A 20,963-nucleotide genomic window follows, 5' to 3' on the forward strand; every position below is an offset into this window, starting at 1 on the left:
CTTCCTGGGATATTTTTATAGTGAAAGATATTATAGATCAAATACCTCCCATTCACTGAATAAGCCTTGTCCTTGCTTAGCACACAGAGAAAATGAAGAAATCAGTGAAACATTTATTGTATCTACCCATCATTGATACCTGAAAGTGTACAAAATTGAATGGTAAAATGAAGCCACATGATTTCAGTGTACATCATCATATCTATTCAATTAAATTGAATATTGTTATTCAACCAAAATTTACTGAGTACCTAACATAGATGTGCCAAGTTCTGTGCTGAGACTGATAGCAAAAGATGAGTTAGAGAAGGTTCCTTTTTTGATGGAATTTAAAGTTTTAGTGGTTGAAACAGTTATGCAAATGAACCATTTAAATTAAGAAAATAAGTTTCAAGATAAAAGTTTTCCCTTGCTTCTTAGGTGCACAAAATATTTCCTGAAAATTATTTAGTATTTTATAGAAAAATTATTTGATTTATGACTATATACATTATGTACAAGGTTGGAACATAAACATAAACACAATGACAATCGTTATGATTCTGCGTGTATCGCATTTCTGAGCTGAACATATACAATGTGTCTTCAAGGAAACTTCAAGTACAACAAACCAGAAATTTCTAACACAATTTTGGATCTATGTAGGCTTTTCACTGTTTAAGTCCCAAAAAAAGTTTTTCATGCTGTAGTCATCTTCTGATCTCTACTTTTTTCCTGGTACCAATATCAGAGAATAGATGTGCCTTGAGGTTTTATCAAGAAGCCATACCAAACTTCATTTCAAGATAATCCTCTTAATCTGGGTCTGCTTAGAAAAAAATTCACATATTCCTCTTCATTTCTGTTCTGATGGTAGGTAAATAGAGCTTTGCCCTTGAAATGCCTTCCTGTAGATGTCTGTCCAGAAAGAAACAGAGATCTACACATGGGCATAGAAACATTAATGTACAGTTTTATAAAATATCACAAAATTCACAAATATAGTGAATTAATTCATACACACCACTCCTGGAAACTAAATCCATCATTTATCTGACTATATAATTTATTACAATATATATGCCTTAATAACTCTAAGCACATTGTGATTAAAGCCTTCTCTTTCTTATACATCCATATGAATAGATGATAGATAAATAAATGATAGATGATAGATAGATAGACAGAGAGATAGATAGACAGATGTCTGCACACAGAGAGAGAAGGTCTGGAACTCAGTAGAAGTAAGAATTACAATTTTAAGAAGTTACCACTAGCAGGAAAGTATATTTAATCCATTCCACTAACAGGCTATCTCCTTACTGACTTGACAAGTTTGGAAAAACCTGGAGGGCTGAGGTAAATGTATTATTGTTATAGATCACCTTTGATGTACTACACTCCCTATAGATAGGATTAGGCCTTTCTTTTGTTCCTCTGCTCAGTATTCTGTGAGACTGCTAAGCCCCATGCAAATGAGAAACAAGCTACAAACTACATTAGCCAGATTAACTGTATTAGAAAAGTGTGTCTGGGGATGGAGGCGTGTGTGTGTGTGTGTGTGTGTGTGTGTGTGTGTGTGTGTGTTGGAAGGGTGCATTGCAACTTGGGTCTTGGGCAAATTGCTTAAGAAATCCTAGAAAGAAAAGTTTGATCACATGTACAGAGAGGAGACAGTTAAGATAATTAGTGAAACAAATTACTACATCAAGAAAAGTGAAGAGGGATTTCAAGAAAGCAATATGAACTATATAGAAAACTATCCCCAATTTGAATGGAGATGACTATATGCAGGGAAAGGCATTTAAACCCAGGGGATTTGGGAAGGGGATGAAGTAGAATCCTATAATCAGATTTCTTTTTCTGTGATTGTGTTTCAGCTAAGTTAGAGTTTAGTAGATAAGAAATGGCATAATGTTTAGAAGCAGACACTAGGAATTGAAGCCAGAGTCTTCCTGCCATGTGAATTTGGTTAAATTATTTCCCCTCTTTGAGTCTATGATTCCTCATCTATGCATGAAATGAGGCTAAAATGCCTATGTAGCTGAATTCTTGCAAAGTTTGCATGAGTCAAGATGGGACATCAAAAATGTAGAGTTACAATTACTGGTAAAAACCTATTGATAAGAACACAATGGAGAGCTATAGTGGAAGTGGTTTGACTTATCTCAGGCCTTCAGATAATCTGTACATCAGGGGTCAGCAGACTAAATGCTGATCCTCACTTTACCTCCCTATACATATTTTGGTAGGGGTCCTAACATTTATAATAGAGTTTATCTGATTAAACCCATCCTTAGACATTTTCAGACATTAGCATTACACACTAGAAGACCAAACCATTCCAAAATGATTAGCACTACCTTTAGTTGGAAGAAAGTAGCAAGTGGTTCAGTGTGTTTTACTATGTTGTGATTGGTGAGAGATAATTTCTGAATAGGTTAAGGTAAATTCAATTATTATTCTCCCTCTATGTCGAAAACGCACTCGGGATGGGGATATTTATCCAACCTTTAAATTAGATTAGAAGGGACTGAAGGAGAGGTAACAGTGAGCAAGAGCAAGAACACAGGAAAAGAATGAACCTTGATAGATCAGTAATTAGTTAGGGTCCAGGTCAGCGAAGAGCTCTCTGCACAAAAAGAATGGCAGAGGTGTCAAAAGATGTCGGAGCTGCATGCAGAGACAGTATAAGGGAGTATTAGAAACAAAAGAAGCAATTGCTCATGTGCACATAGAGATTATGCCAACACATTCCTACAGTCAGTTCCCTTATCCCAAGCCTTCAGTCAGCAAGTTTTTCTACTCCCCCCATCCTGTCATCTACCACTCTTTCTTGTGCTCAGCTGGCTACAGATAAGGATCCATACCTCCAAAGCATTGCTTACCAGCAAGGACTCCTGGAGAAGTTAGCAAATCTCTCCTAGCAACCTTCTGAGCTCCTTTTGTTTTGGTGGGAGGATTTTTTATACCATGGCCAAGCCTCTAGAGGGGAACTTTGTCTGCATTGGGATTCTCTAGGGAGAGTGGGGGCAAGAAAGCTCTGAGATCTGGATTAACTCCTTTTCTAGTGGAATAGAATATACCAGAATCCAATAGACCATGTCCTGATTCTGTACCTTGGCTCCCGAATCTAAGATTAGCATATTTCCAGTGGGATTATTATTATTATCATCATTATTATTATTAAATATTATTATTATTTTGGTCTTGTAAATTTTTTAAAACATTTTTTTCCAACAGGGTTCCTGGAATCAGTTTTAGGCTATTACTTTTGAACCTCCTGAAGGAAGGGGTGGTTTATCCAGTCTCCAAATATATATAAGCTAATGGTTATATTAAGTCTGGGTATATCTTCTTAGTATCATGCAACTACCACATTGAGTCAATATTTATTATAATTGAAGTTCTAATAAGTAGAGAAGTACACTAAAATTATATCATAATGATCAATATTTAGCATAATTGCACTCTCCTGAATGAGGAAATGCATACAGTTTTGAATCACACAGAAACCTATCATGTTATCCCAGTGGAGTTTCCCATCAGTAATGGAAAGCAGAAATAAAAATCTGAAAGGCAGAGGCTAGTCATTTTATTACTCTCATCCTGATTACTTATCTACAGTCATGTAGGAACTGTCTTTTCCTGTCTATCTCAATCTTGAAACCTGTAAAATGAGAACATTTGTCAAACAAGTTTTAGTCCTAACATTGCATAAGTATATCATCCCATTTTACTGATGAAGAGACAGAAATAGAGAAGAAAGAGTAGTTCACATGGGGAAGTAGAGCTGAATGTTCAAGCTTCCATTCCAGAGGGCTTTCCATGAGTAACAAGAATTGATCTGGGACACTCCCATGGATCCATCAATTTCATCATTCATTCACTGATGAATTCAAACTATGCACTGAGCATCTACTACATGTCAGGCACCATTTAGACACTGCCAATATAGTCATAAACAGGACAGACAGTAAAAGAAGATAAGAAACATAATAAAGAATTACATAAATGAGATATGCTATCTGTAAGAGACTCATTTTGGACCCAAAGACACCTTCAGAGATAAAGTGAGAGGGTAGAAAAATATTTATCATGCTAATAGACATCAGAGAAAGCCTGGATGGCAATTCTCATTTCAGCGAAATTAGATTTTAAACCAAAGACTGTAATAAGAGATAAGGAACGACACTATATTGGAATTAAAGGGTCGATTCAACAAGAAAAATCTAACAATTATAAATATTCATGCACTTAACATAGGATCAGCCAATTACATAAACCAAATAATAACAAAATTAAAGAAACATATTGGTAATAATACAATAATAGTAACGGACTGTAACATCCCACTCACTGCAATGGACAGATCATCTAAGCAGAAGATCAACAAGGAAACAAGGGCTTAGCCTGACACACTGTACCAGATGGACTTCACAGATATATTCAGAACATTCCATCCTAAGTCAAGAGAATACACATTCTTCTTGAGAGCACATGGATCATTCTCCAGAATAGATCATATCCTGGGTCACAAATCAGGCCTCAACCAATACCAAAAGTTTGGGATCATTCCCTGCACATTTTTGGACCACAATACTTTGAAACTGGAAGGCAATCACAAGAGGGAATTTGGAAAGAACTCAGATACATGGGTTCTAAAGAGCATCCTACTAAAGAATGGATGGGTCAACCAAGAAATTAAAGAAGAATTTAAAAAATTCATGGAAAGAAATGAAAATGAAAACACAACTGTTCAAAATCTTTGGAATGCAACAAAGGTGGTTCTAAGAGGGAAGAAAATTGTAATATAAGCCTTTCTCAAGAAAGAAGAAATGTCTCACATACACAACCTCATCTTACACCTAAAGGAGCTGGAGAAAGAACAACAAATAAAGTCTAAACCCAGCAGGAGAAGAGAAATAATGAAGAGTAGAGCAGAAATCAATGAAATAGAAACCAGAAGAACAGCAGAATAGATCAATGAAACTAAGAGCTTGTTCTTTGAAAGAATTAATAAGATTGATAAACCCCTGGTCAGACTTACCAAAAAGAAAAGATAAAGGACCCAAATAAATAAAATCATGAGTGAACGAGGAGAAATCAGAGCCACCCCCAAAGAAATATAAACAATTATAAGAACATATTATTGGCAACTATATGCCAATAAATTAGGCAATCTGGAAGAAATGGATGCATTCCTAGAGATATATAAACTACCAAAACTGAAACAGGAGGAAATAGAAAACCTGAAGAGACCCATATCCAGCAAGGGAATTGAAGCAGTGATCAAAAATCTCCTAACAAAAAAGAGCCCAGGGCCAGATGGCTTGCCAGGAGAATTCCACCAAACATTTAAAAAGAATTAATACCTATTCTTCTGAAGCTGTATCAAAGAATAGAAATGGAAGGAAAATTTCCAAATTCTTTTTATGAGGCCAGAATTACAATCATCTCAAAATCAAAGGCCCTATCACAAAGGAGAATTAGAGACCAATACCCCTGATGAAGCTGGATACAAAAATTCTCGTCAAAATACTAGGCAGTAGGATCCAACAGTACATTAAAATGATTATTCACCACAATCGAGTAGATTTATTCCTGGGCTGCAAGGGTGGTTCCACTGCAAATCAATCAATGCAATACGCTACATAAATGAAACAAAGGACAAGAACCATATGATCCTCTCAATAGATGCACAAAAGGCATTTGACAAATACAACATCTTTTCTTGACTAAAACTCTTAAAAGTGTAGGGATAAGAGGAAATATACCTCAATGTCATAAAAGCCATCTACGAAAAGCCCACAGTGAATATCATTCTCAATGGGGAAAAACTGAGAGTTTTTCCCTAAGGTCAGTAATACAACAGGAATGTCCACTCTCATCACGTTTGTTTAACATAGTAGTAGAAGTCCTACCCTCAGCAATCAGACAACAAAAAGAACTAAAATTCATCTGAATCAGCAAAGAAGTCAAACTCTCACTCTTTTCAGGTGACATGATACTCTATGTGGAAAACCCAAAAAAGTCTACCCAAAAATTTCCAGAAGTGATACAGGAATTCAGCAAAGTGGCAGGATATAAAATCAATGGAGAGAAATCAGTTGCATTAAAAAAAATATTTTATTTATTTATTTGAGAGAGAGAGAGCACAAACAGGGGGAGTGGCAGAAGGAGAGGGAAAAGCAGGCTCCCAACTGAGCAGGGAGATAGATAGCACCCTGGGATCACGTCCTGAGCTGAGGCCAGATGCTTAACTACTGAGCAACCAGGCGCCCCTCAGTTACATTTCTATATCCTAACAATTAGACAGAAGAAAGAAAAATTGAAGAGTCAATCCAATTTAAAATTGCATCAAAAAGCATAAGATACATAGGAATAAACCTAATCAAAGAGGCAGAGGATCTGTGCTCAGAAAATTATAGAATACTTATGAAAGAAATTGAGGAAGATAGAAAAAAAAAGGAAAAACATTCCATGTGGATAGATTGGAAGAACAAATATTGTTAATATGTCCATGTTTCCCAGAGGAATCCACACATTCAATGAAATCCCTATGAAAATACCATCAACTTTTTTTTACAGAACTGAAACAAATAATCCTAAAATTTGTATGCAACAAGAAAAGACCTGAAATAGCCAAAAGAATGTTGAAAAAGAATTCCAAAGCTGGGGCCATCATAATGCCTGGCTTCAAGCTCTATTACAAAGCTGTAATCATTAAGACAGTCTGGTACTGGCACAAAAACAGACACATAAATCATTGGAACAGAATAAGGCCAGAAATGGACCCTCAATTCTATGTTCAACTAATCTTTGACAAAGGAAGAAGGAGCATCAAATGGAAAAAAGACAGTCTCTTCAACAAATGGTGTTGGGAAAACTGGACAACCTCGTGTAAAAGAGTGAAACTGAGCCATTTTCTTACACCATACACAAAAATAAACTCCAAATGGGTGAAAAACCTAAATGTGAGACAGAAATCCTTCAAAATCCTAAAAGAGAACACAGGCAGAAACATTTTTGACTTTGCCTGTATCAACTTCTGGCTAGACACATCTCCAATGGCAAGGGAAACAAAGGCAAAAATAAACTACTGGGGCTTCAACAAGATAAAAAGATTTGGGGATGCTTGGGTGGCTCAGTTGACTAAGCATATGCCTTTGATTCAGATCATGATCCCAAGGTACTAGGATTGAGTCCTGCATTGGGCTCCTTGCTCAGCAGGGAGCCTGCTTCTCCCTCTGCCTCTTGCTCTCCCTGCTTGTGTGCTCTCTCTCTGACAAATAAATAAATAAAATCTTAAAAAAAAAAAAGATAAAAAGCTTTTGCATGCAAAGGAGATAGTTGACAATATTGATAGGCAACTGACAGAATGGGAGAAGATGGTTACAAATGTCTTTTAAGATAAAAGGCTAGTATATAAAATCTACATAGAACTTATCAAACTCAACATCCACAGAAGAAATAATCCAATCAAGAAATGGGCAGAAGACATGAACAGACATTTCTCCAAAGGAGACATACAAACGGTCAACAGACTCATGAAAAAATGCTCAACATTACTTGGCATCAGGAAAATACAAATCAAAACCACAGTGAGATACCACCTCACACTAGTTGGAATGGCTAAAACTAAGAACTCAGGAAATGACAGATGTTGGCGAGGATGTGGAGAAAGGTAAACCCTCTTACAATGTTGGTAAGAATGCAAACTGGTGTAACCACTCTGGAAAACAGTATGGAGTCTCCTCAAAAAACTGAAAATAGAGTTATCCTTCAATCCCCCAATTGCACTATGGATATTTACTCCAAAGATACAAATGTATTCATCCAAAAGGATACCTGCACCCCAATGTTTATAGTAACAATGTTTGCAATAGCCAAACTATGGAAAGATCCCAGATATCCATTGACAGGTAAATGGATAAAGAAGATGTGGTGTATATATACAGGCATAAATAAATAAATATATATATAAATATATATATATAAAATATATTGAATATATATATTGATATATGAATGTCACACACACACACACACACACACACACACACACACACACACACACAGGATACTATGCAGCCATCAAGAATGAAACCTTGCCATTTGCAATGACATGGATGGAACTAGAGGGGTATTATGCTAAGTGAAATAAGTTAATCAGAGAAAGACAATTATATGATCTCACTCATGTGGAATTTAAGAAACAAAATGGAGGATCGTAAGGGAAGGGAGGAAAAAATAAAACAAAATGAAATCAGAGAGGGAGACAAACCAGAGGACACTAAATCATAGGAAAGAAACAGGGTTCCTGGAGCGGAGGGAGGTGGGGGTGGGGTAACAGGGTGATGGGCATTAAGGAGGGAATGTGATGTAATGAGCACTAGGTGTTACATATAACTGATGAATCACGGAACTCTCCCTCTGAAATTAATAATACACTATATGTTAATTAATTGAATTTAAATAAAAACAGATATATATTTACAGATATGTGCAACCATCAAAGCAGTCAATTTTTATCACTTCAAAAAGAATTTCATTCCCTCTGGTTATCATTTTCATCCCATATCCTCCACCTAAGCATTGAGGAACCACTAATCTACTTTCTGGTTCAGTAGATTTCCCTATTCTGCACTTTTCTATAAATGTAATAATATAATTATGTGGTATTTTGTGGCTGATTTCTTTCACTTAGCATACTTATATAGCATATACCAGTACTTTAGTCCTTTTTATGGCTGAATGACACTTTGTTTTGTGGTGTTATATAAATGGGTTCAGGAGAGCCCCTAATGTGTTGACCTGTGTATTGTTTATTTCTTCACTGCAGGTAGGACTGTGAGCTCAAGCCCACTAGTACCAGATTGTATTACTACACATTCAGATACTTCAAGTAAATCCCAAACAAATATAATTATAATCATTAGAGACTCCCCAATTTGCATATTTCACAAAACTATATTCGACTTCTGCTAGCTATAGATAAGATGAACTCTAGGGCTATAAAAAAGACTCCAAACCACTCATGCCCTTCAGGGCTCTCTGACTCAGACACTACCTTCCAGGTTGCTGAAAGACATTGTCAGGAAACATGCCCTTTCTCCAATTGCCCTATATCTCTGGAGGTCCTTCACCCTTTCCCCCTTGGGGTGGTGGCCCCGACCACTTACCCTGGCAGGTTTCCTGCTGTGTGGGACTTCCCCTGCTTCGCCTACCTCACTGTGCTACTGCCATCTCATGGCCAAGCCCTTTCCTTAGTCACTCCCCAGATCCTCTAAATCCCTAGAAAGTATATCATACATTTTGTTTCTCACTCAGACGATTGATGAACATCTGGTTTGTTGCCACCTCCCATCTGTTATGAACAATGCCAGTATGCATATTCTTCTTGTGTTGTCAAACACTGTTTGTTATTTCTACTATTTTAAATATATATATTTATGTATGATGTAAGTTTATATATATATTTATGATCTAGCATATAGTCTATCTTGGAAAATGTTGCATGAGCACTTGAGAAAAATGTATATCCTATTGCTGAGTGGAGTGGTTTATAGTACTACTTAAGTTTTCCATCTCCTTATTGATCTGTCCAGTTGTTCTATCCACTATTGATAGTGAGAAAGTGGGGTATTAAAGTCTTTAGCTTTTATTTTTGAACTGTTTATTCATCTCTTCATTTCTGTAGTTTTTGCTTCATATATTTTGCTGCTCTGCAATTATGTGAGCTTATACCTATCATTGGTATACTTTCCTGATAGATTGAGCCCTCTTATCATTAAAAAATGGGCATCTTTGTGTATAGTATTCTTTTTGTTTTTCGTTTCAAAGTCTATTTGTTTCTAAGGTAGTATAGCCAGCTTTTTTATAGTTGCTTTTTGTGTGGTATTTTGTTTTCCATTCTTTTACTTTCAATACATTTGTATATGTGCCTGCAGAAAGCACATAGTTGGGTCATGTTTTATTATTTAGTCTGACAAACTTTGCTTTTTTGATTGGATTGCTCTGTCCATTACCTTCAATAATAATACTGATGATGATAAGTTTGGACTTACGTCTGCCATTTAATTTTTTGTTTTTTCACAACTCAGTTTTTAAAAATTTCTCCATTCCTTCTCTGGTACTTTCTTTTGCTTTAAATTAATATTGCCCTAAGTAGCATTTTAATTTCTTTAATGACTTTTTCACTAGATATTTTTGATGGTTTTCTTCAGTGATTATAATAGGGTTTATCACAATCATCTTACCAAAACTAGCTTCTGATGTAGCTCAATTTCAGTGATATATGGGAGCATTCAGACTGTTACTCCTATATAGCTTGATTCCACTTTCCCTTTATTTGTGGTATTATTACATGTATAATACATCTATTAATGTCACAATCCCAAAATATATTGTTTTAATTATTAGTTTACCATCTGTAGACATTTCTGAGAATACAGCATTGTATCTGCCTACCTCTGGGCTGTACTATCAAATATGTTATAGATACATTATATTTCTCTATGTTATAGGCCCAGTATTATATTGCATACATATCACTTATTTAAAACTGCTTTTTAAGGCAGTTAAGAGAAAAAAGGAGATAAAATATACATTTAAGCTGTCTCTTATAATTATAAAATTACCTTTACTGGTGTTTGCTCTGTGTGTGTGTGTGTGTGTGTGTGTGTGTATTCAAAGTAAAGTCTTAGAGAATTTACTTTGAGGCTGCATTTGACTATAATCTGAAACTATTGTCTAAGAAGAAGCAATTATTAAGTTCGACTTAATGAAATTAAACTACTCTGTGCATGAAACAGTGCTCGAAAATAGACAAGCCAGGGGCACCTGGGTGGCGCAGTCGTTTGAGTGATGGATTTTTTATTTAGCTCAGGGCATGGTCTCAGGGTCCTGGGATCAAACCCTGAGTTAGGCTCCACGCTCAGCATGGAGCTTGCATGGGATTCTCCCATTTTCCCTCTCCCTTTCCCGCTTGTGCGCTCTCTCTCTCTCTCTCTCTTTCTCAAATAAATAAATAAATAAATAAGTCTTGAAAAAAGGTAGATAAGCCAAATGCTGGAAGAAAATAATTGTAAAACACATGACAAATGATTTGTGTAGAATGAACTTATCCTACAACTTAATAATTAAAAGACAAACCTCCTAATATAAAATGGACAGAACTGAAGAGTCATTTCACCAAAGAAGATATATGAACAGCCAATAAACATATAAAAATGTGTTCCAGAATTAGAGGAACACAAATTAAAATCACAAAGAAATCCATATGGCTACTCAGGCAGGCTAGGATTAAAGAGGCTGAAGCAATAAGCAAGGGTGTGGATGAGATTTTCTGAAGTTTCATACGTAGCTGAATGCATGAAGTAGTACCACACTTAGAAAACAGATTTGACAATATGCGTTCTCTAAATAGACCCTGAGACGGTGTTTGGGGCATGATGTATTTATGAAGCTTTAATGCTAGTGAAAGGAAAGGAAAGGCAGTAGCGTTCAACAGAGAGAAATACAATTGCAATATAGCCCTGAAAAAGCTGTGTCCAACGCTGAAGAGATCTTGCTGTGAGTATTTTCTATTAATAGTGATCTTCAGGTGGACCTCAATGAACTGGCTTTTTTATTTAAGTAGAGCCTTAACTTTTCTTGAGGATTGGGGTTAATTATACCTGTTGATATGGTATGCCTTCTTCTTACCTCCTGGTTCTTATGCCCAAAAGCCCAAAGTCGGGGCACCTGGGTGGCTCAGTGGGTTAAAGCCTCTGCCTTCAGCTCAGGTCATGATCTCAGGGTCCTGGGACTGAGCCCCGCATCAGGCTCTCTGCTCAGCGGGGAGACTGCTTCCCTTCCTCTCTCTGCCTGCCTCTCTGCCTACTTGTGATCTCTGTCTGTCAAATAAATAAATAAAATCTTAAAAAAAAAAAAATCCCAAAGTCCCCAGATGATAGCCAGAACTTATAATTAAGTGTAAATCTTGCTGGAAAAAGTACACTCCCTTTATATCACCAGGACCTATAAGCACACAGTCATTGTTGGGTCAGAAAGCACAATATCTCCCATGACCCATGTAGTTTTCCCACTGTGGTCCCAGCACATATGAAGGGCATTGATTTAGTGTGTACACTGACGCTAAGAGGATGCCATTCCATAGACTACTCCTTGAGCTGATACTGCAGATGTGCCTTTTGCAAGCTGTGTGAATGCTCTCTTAGGCCTATTGCTTGCAGTATTAGGATATAGAACTAACAGATTGAATAGTCATGAGCCCACTCTCTCACTTCTTTGGTTATAACCCGTGTCCCCTGGTCTGACACAGTGTTTAGTGAAATCCTGAGCAGTGGATGAAACACTCCATAAGCTTTCAGAGAATGGTGCTGCTGAGGCTCTGAGGACAGAAAGACAATCCCACACCCAGAATGCATGTCTAATTCTGTGAGATCAAGCTGCCCCTTGTGGCAGGATTGAAAGAACAAATGTAGTCAACATGTCATGAAGTGGTTAGTTGGTAACCATGAGAAATGGTGACATATCGAATTCTCGACATTAGTCTCTGTTGCTAGAAGGTCTCACATTTAGCGATGGCAACAGCTAGATCAGACTTAATCATGTGGGATTCCGTAGCGTTCGACCCTCGGGCAGCTGTATAGCATTCTATGGCCTCCTTGTTCATGCACCACTGTGCAAACACTGTGGTGACTGATAGCTGATTAAGCTCTTCTGTCAGTCTGGCTGCATCTTCCATGGTGTATAGTCTCTGGTGGGCAGTAACGCATAGTGCGAAGATCTTCGCAACATATGCTCATGTCATTCTGCCACCCAGACCTCCTGGACTCCGGTTTTTCAGTCTTTTCCTGTCAGTCTCCTGACCAGCCCTAATTCACCACTGCCAATGATTCTTTATATGTGGCAGCCGCAGGATACTTCCTTTTTCACCCAAAGTGATCACAAGGTGCACCAGTTAAGGCTCCGTGTAGGGGATCAACACTTAAAATAAAAGGAAATCTGTTTGTGGAATATATATTATGCAACCGAAGGTAATAATGTGGATGCATATGTAGTCATGTACTTTTTATATATGATTTATTGAAAGAGGCAGCTGAATAACAGTGCTGTAGAATTATTTCAATTCTAAAAGAATAATTCAAACAAAATGTGTGCACGTAGTGTGTATGTGTGTGTGTATGTTGAGAGAGAGATTCATGGAATCAATCATTTCAAATGGTCAATGGAGTTTATCCTTGGTTATGGTTGTGGGGCAAAGAGAGAGGTCAACATTCACTTTTGTATTAAACATGCCAGTATTATTTATCTTCAATATTGGGCAGTTTTTTAAAAGTAAATATTATTCCCTTATCTTTTAAAAGTAATCATTTGTTCCTATAAGAATTAAAAAACCCCGGGGCACCTGGGTGGCTCAGTTGGTTGATTGCCTGTCTTCAGCTCAGGTCATGATCCTGGAGTCTCAGGGTCTAGCCCCACGTGGGACTCCCTGCTCATTGGAGAGTCTGCTTCTCCTTCTCCCTCTGCCATTCCCCCTACTTGTGCTCTCTCTGTCTCAAAAAAAAATAAATAAATAAATAAATAAAGTATTAAAAAACAAGAATTAAAAAACCAATAGCCCAACTGTAGTATCACTAACATAATGACAGAATAATACAATGTGACAACTGCTGGGAAAAAGCCAAGAACAGAATGCTCTGAAACTGCATGCAAGGGAGCAATTAATGCAGCATAATGGGACCCGGACACTCTCATATTCTCTTTTTTTCCCTAAAAAAAAATGGCTAAATCATTTGCATTATGGGAATTCACCTGACTCTTCTTGCATCCAGTTAAGGATTCATTAAAGTATTCAGCTGGGCTTTTTATTCCCTCTGGGGGTAGCATTATCATCCCAAAAGGCCACTAACAAAGCATTATGAAGTAAGGACTACTATCAGGAAGTCATAATAATCCTGTGTACCTGAGGCTGGGATTGGAGTGGCTTCATTCTTGATTCATATATCTGAGCCTGAAGTGTAGACTTAATGGCCCACTCCTCGGTAAGTACCTGAAGACCCTAATGTTCCAGTTAGATGTTATCAATCAAGAACATTCAGATGGATAAATTGTGTCCTTGATGAACTATTAGTATTTTACTGTTTAATACTGGCTTAAATCTCAGGATATACTTAAGACCTTGGCAATACCACTGTCTTGGTTAGAGTTCTCCAGAGAAACAGAAGCAATAGGATATGTCTTGGACGCTGAGGATTATATGTGGAGGTTGAGAAGTCCCATAATCTGCCACTTGGAAGATGGAAGTTCTAGAAAGGCAGTGGTGTAATTCAGTCTGAGTCTGAAGACCTGAGGACCATGGTGCTAAGAGCAGGAAAAGACAGATTGATGTCCGAGCTCAAGCACTCAGGCAGGAAGGACTGAATTCTTCTTCCCTCCCCCTATTTGCTCTATTCAGGCCCTAAACTGATTGGATCATACCATCCCATAGAGGGAAAGGCAAAATGCTTGATCTATGAGTTCACAGATTTTAATAAATCACATATTGCTAGGGTTTGCACAAATTCCACTTAATCACTTGATTTTAGAGTCCTCTAAGTTGAAGACATGATTTTTCATTCATTCATTGAACGTCATGGGAAATGATATATGATTATATGGGACACAAGCTAGAGGAAGGAGGGAAAGCAGTAATATTATTAGCAAGAGCACGCTATGCTCTGAGTTACCATTCCTTTCATTACTGAGTTTGCCCTTGACCTAAAGTTTGGATTAATTTGTGTTCACAAGGTAGGCAGGGTTAAAACAAACAAGCAAACAGCAATAAAGACACAACTGGTATTCCAACCAGGAGAAAAACAAGTGTTGCTCAGGTTTTGTAATATTGAAAATGTCAAGTTCTGCCCTACGTTCATCTTTGTAAAATAAAAATGTTATACTGTTATATAAAAATATGTATCCTTTGAAGAAATGACTACTTTGCCTATATCGCTGCACTCTTTCTCTTCAGGTCGCCTTCTGCAGCACTAACAGGGAAGACAGGAGCATTATCATATGTGTGTTTGGGGCTAAACAGCCCACTGGCATCTGCAGAGGACAGGAGTGGGGCTGTAGGGCAGTCCGAGAGCGTGGGAGTTATATTGTGATTCAAAGTACATCATCATGAAAGTCAACAGACACCCCCTTAATAGGGAGAAGGCAGGGCCTTGAACTTCAGGGAAGGGATCTGACTTGGGGAATTGGGGGTTATTCTGCTTTTCTTAAGAGAAAGAATGATTGACATTACAGAAAGGCAAATCTGGCAGCTGGCACAAAAAGCATTTTGTAATACCTGTGCACACACAGGGCCTCTGTGATACCGGTGGTGAGTACCTTTCAAACCTGAATGTACTGACCAATCGATTGTTTATAAGGCTTTTATTTTCTTTTTGTGTGCTAACTGCATTTAGAACTTCCTCTGTATTCTCCACTATTTAGCATATAATTTTACATGCATTTACTTCCAAACTATATTTTTCTGTGGATACATTTACCACTAAATCACTAATAGGTGACATAGAGACAGAAGTTAAATTAAGCAAGGAATTTAATCTACAAAAATGGAATTAAACCCGGGGAGGGGGGGTATTCAAAAGGTCAACAGAAGTGATCACAGAAATAGCCGCTCAGAAATGCAGCAGGCATGTGCAAACAGCTTATAGATTGTGAAGGAGAGGTAAGAAAAGGGTACAGGAGATAGGTGTACACACACACACACACACACACACACACACACACACACACACACTAATATGTGCTAAAGAAGAGGAATGCATGGGTGCCTGGGCCCCTCCATTGTTGAGCATCTGACTCTTGGTTTGGTTCGGCTCAGATCATGATTACAGGGTCCTGGGATTGAGCTCTATGTGGGGCTCTGTGCTGTTTAAGATTCTTCCTCCCCTACCCTTGCTCCTACCCCCCCCAACACATAAATAAGATCTTAAAAAAAAAAAAAAGAGGAATGGAGAAAAGATAAAAGCAAGAATGAAGGAACAAAGATATAGAAAAGAGAGACAACATTACAAACTAGTTGATACTGATTATATACAAAAGAAATCTACAAGACTTTGGCAACATATGTGAAGACAAGAGAGGAAGAGAAAAGAACAAGATAGCATAATAAACAATTGACCTATGTATCACTTTATGGGCAAGCATCAGTTCTCTAGTGATCAGGAATTGGTATAAAAGTAAATCTTATATGTTAAATTTATGTTTATTTGCAATGTACCTTTTAACACTTTGGAATATTTACAGCTTCTTTACATAATGTCAGCAAGTTATCTTCAATAATACTGCTTTCTTGCCAGCACAAAGTGGTAGCCAGGCACCAGTTATATTAAAATGTATCTCTCTTACTTCAATGTTCTCTTTTAGTCCTCATGTTTTTCCACTTGTAACTAAAATTGACTCTCCAAGATTCCCACAGAAATACAGGTTGGATGGCAAGCCAAGGTTTGCAGTATGGGGTGGGTGCTGGCATGAGGCAGGCACCCATGCATAGCAGTTATCCTTACATATTCCACTTCAGTCCTTCATTCCTTTAGCCTCTAGTTTAAAACGATCCTTTATATTTACCCAACAAATATTTATTGAGAATCAAATGGGTGAAAGCATCAAGGAACATCAAGATAAACATGAAATATACCCTGACCACAAACAGATCAGTGAAGTGGGAGGAACAGATGTGAAATAAATGTCAAATAAATACTCATAAACTCGCAAAAGGTCATAAAGAAAAGCACATTCTATTTTGTTTTTTTAAATTAAATTAAATTTTTTCAGTGTTCCAAAATTCATTGTTTATGCACCACACCCAGTGCTCCATGCAATACGTGCCCTCTGTAATACCCACCACCAGGCTCACCCAGCCCCCCACCCCTCACCCCTCCCAAACCCTCGGTTTGTTTCTCAGAGTCCACAGTATTTTGGAAGTAAGGTGAAGAAATGTTCCAGGAAAGGATTCTAAAGGACATGATATCTAATTAAGGATTTGGACAAAGGCAGGAAAGGAAAAGAAGAGTGTTTTTATGATACATAAAAGCAAAATACTTGAAACAGCACAGCATTCTGGAAATTGAAAGAAGTTGACTGGGACGTGAAGAAGAGAGTTAGTCATAGAAAGTCAGGAGACTGGTAATTAATATCCTTCTCCAGCCTGTGATCACTATTAGAAATGTTTTGTCCTGCATTTTCTCTTTTTTGTTCACTGCATAGAAAAAAACTAAATTATTTCTTAGCAACATTTCTCTTAATCTAAAATTCTTACACCCTTATCATATCATAGGGTGAATTTTACAATCAGTGTGGATCTTAAACTTCCAGTTTGTGGTCTCATTATGGAAAGCATTATGTTCAGCTCCTAAATGGTAAAAATAATCAGCAAATCTAAAATATTAACTGTGGTTCTACCGTAACTTTCCAATCCCTTTTTCAAAGTTGGCATACCATTTTACAATCCCATCAGCAATGTAGAAAGGTAAAACTTCTCCAAACCCTTGCCAGAACACATTATTATTATTTTTTAGATTTTGGCCAGCCTAAAGGTGTGGGATGCTATCTTGTTGTGGTTTTGACTTGCATTTTCCCAATGACGAATGATGTAGAAGATCACTTACGTCTGCATTTTTGAGTTATAAAGATTCTTCCTAAATTCTAGATGCACATTTAGATATAGGATTTGCTAATATATTCTCTTATTCTGTGGGTTGTCTGTTGACTTTCTCAATGGTGTACTTTGAATCACAAACTTAAGAAAAAGTATGATCAAGTCCAATTTATGTATTTTTTTTGTTTATACTTTTTGTGCCATACAAAAACGTTTCCTAACCAAAATTCACAAAGATTAACTTCTTTGTTTTCTTCAAATGGGTTTATTATTATAGCTTTTGTATTTAAGTCTCATATTTGTATATATTTATAATATATAAATATATATTATATATTTATATTATATATATAAGCTATATATATTTTATATATAATATATATTATATATATTATATAACATATAATATATATATTATATAATATATATTATATATATTATCTCATAATTTGTATATAGTGCGAGGTAGTGTTTAAATTCATTCTTTTGCTTGTGAAAATGCAATTGTCCTACCACCATTTTTTAAAACAATACAGTTTCTTAAAGGTTAAATGTCAAATAACTGCACGTGTATCCATAGTGTGATGTTCTTGATTTGAACCTATGTTAATGCATATAATTTCCAAATTCATTGAGTGTCATTATCCTAACAAAATACGCTGTAGGAAATAGAGGCTGATAAATTTTGTTTCCTTCTTATGTGCTGAGTCTAGGAGAAACATTTTGAATATTTATATCCATCTACTGATGAATATATGAGGGATAGGTATATATTCATGTTCCTGTATCTTACTTACATGTGTTATGATATTATTCCTATCTATACTTTACAAAATGTTTCATTTTCATCCTAAGAATTATTGAAGAATAGGTAGAATTACAAGATTTCCATTGACCCAAATGGCTACGCAAATACGCGTTTAAGCAAACTACTTTTTGCCATTGCAAGAAGACTCTTCTGAGACACACATCCTCATCTCACTTTCCTGCAATGTCAATCTTTAACACCTCTGAAGGGGAAATCTCTACCTTCTTCCTCATTGGGATCCCAGGGATGGAGCATGCTCACATTTGGGTCTCCATCCCCATTTGCTTCATGTACCTCCTTGCCATCCTGGGGAACTGCACCATCCTCTTTTTCATAAAAACAGAGACCTCTCTGCATGAGCCTATGTATTATTTTCTCTCCATGCTGGCCTTTTCTGACCTGGGGTTGTCCATCTCCTCCCTTCCAACCATGCTGAGAATCTTCTTGTTCAATGCCACTGGAATTTCTCCTGATGTCTGCTTTGCCCAAGAGTTCTTCATTCATGGATTCTCAGCTATGGAGTCATCAGTACTTTTCGTCATGTCCATCGATCGCTTGATAGCCATCTACAGTCCTCTCAGATACACCTCCATCCTGACCAGTGTCAGAGTCTTTAAAATTGTCCTTGTATTTGCCATAAAAAGTATCTTACTGGTTTTCCCCTTCCCCTTTCTTCTAAAGAGACTGAAATTCTGTAGGAAAAACCTTTTATCCCACTCCTATTGCCTCCACCAAGATGTCATGAAGCTGGCCTGTTCGGACAATAGGGTAAATGTCATCTATGGACTGCTTGTAGCTCTAACAGCTATGTTAGACCTGGTATGCATTTCTGTGTCTTACCTGTTGATCTTGAAAATTGTTCTGGGCATTGCCTCACACAGGGGCCGCGTCAAGGTCCTCAACACTTGCATTTCCCATATTTCTGCTGTGCTGATCTTCTATGTGCCAATCATCACCTTGGCTATTATTCACCGCTTTGCCAAAAATATTTCTCCAGTTGTTAGGGTCATCATAGCTGATACTTTCCTTCTGGTTCCCCCTCTACTGAATCCTATTGTGTACTCTGTGAAGAGTCAGCAGATTAGAAATCTGATTCTCATGAAATTATGTGAAAGACAAGGTTGATGAGAAATTTGAGCTGCAATGAATGCCCAGCTCGCTTGGCAATGTTTGAGCAAATGTAATGAAAGTGAAGGAATAGAGATTGACAAAAATACATATATTTCATATACTCAGCAGGCTCATCAAGTTTCATAGTATTGATTTCATTTAGCAGCAACAATATCCAACATGTCTTGGGGTTATAATACGTTGACCACTACATTTTCTGCCTCCTTTATTCCTTTTACCTCTCTACACAACTAGCTATATGACTATGTCAACAATAGCTACAGAAGTACCATGTTAATTTGATTAAATAAATTCTTTCAATTTATTACTCAAAAAAAAAGAAAATTAGTATGTCTATTTGGGAACAAAGCAAACATAACTCTAACTCAGGCATGATCAGCTCTAACTGAAGTGAATTGAAAGATTAATCACACACACACAGCATCAGCATCCCCTAAACATCCCCTAGTTTGTGTGCATTTGTATGTATATTTGTGTGTTTTTGTGTATGTATGTATGTTTGTGTGTTGGGGACTGATATATGTATGTTTGTGTGTATGTTTCTACAGTAATTCAAATAAATCATAAAAATGCTCCTGTCTCAAGTACTGTGAAACATGTACTAAATGTAAATACAGTAGCAGATGAGCAATATGTCATTGATTTATATTTTAAGTTCTCTGCAATATATTTGATAAACCTCCTCCTTTAATATACATATTGGGTGAGCTTCTCCTTAGAAGTTTGTATAGTACTCTCTTTTTGCCAGTTACATACCTAAGCAGTAGTATTATTTCTTAATTGTCTACATCCTCCATCCATGTGTATGTGATTGAAGTAGAATGTTTAAATTTCTATCTTTGTGCTCACTGTCTAACAAAGTACCTGGAACATATGAATTGTTTATCATATGTTTGTTGAAAGCATAGAAAGCCTAGCACATTGTGAAGACACAAATATAATGCATGATAAGAAAACCAAAGAACCCATTAAAGTATGTCTGAAAATCTCCATTAATATAAAGTTCACTTCTACAAACTAATTACTTGGATAGAAATTAAACTAAAAGTGGGGCACCTGGGTGGCTCAGTGGGTTAAGCCTCTGCCTTCGGCTCAGGTCATGATCTCAGGGTCCTGGGATCGAGCCCCACATCAGGCTCTCTGCTCAGTAGGGATCCTGCTTCCTCCTCTCTCTCTGCCTGCCTCTCTGACTATTTGTGATCTCTCTCTGTCAAATGAATAAATAAAAAGTCTCAAAGAAAAAAGAAAAAAAATTAAACTAAAAGCAAGCACAAATAAAGCATAAATATAGTCAGCAATCCTAAAATAAGTGGAGTAATCTCATATATGTAGATAAGATCTAGTCAGGCCCTCACTAAAAATTATCTAACTGAATTTAGTCTCACTTCT

At 36.9% G+C, this 20,963-nt stretch overlaps 1 protein-coding gene across 1 annotated transcript; it reads left to right on the forward strand.

Moving 5' to 3' along the window:
• Positions 1–18,626: 18,626 nt before the first annotated feature.
• LOC308350097 (olfactory receptor 51A4-like) lies at positions 18,627–19,568 on the forward strand (the record flags this gene model as incomplete). Its single annotated transcript, XM_080815099.1, has 1 exon — positions 18,627–19,568. The coding sequence occupies one exon, from the start codon at positions 18,627–18,629 to the stop codon at positions 19,566–19,568; it is 942 nt and encodes a 313-aa protein (XP_080671225.1).
• Between the last annotated feature and the right edge of the window lie 1,395 nt (positions 19,569–20,963).

The sequence above is a fragment of the Martes martes genome (assembly GCF_963455335.1).
Source record: "Martes martes genome assembly, chromosome: 10".
NCBI lineage: Eukaryota > Metazoa > Chordata > Mammalia > Carnivora > Mustelidae > Martes > Martes martes.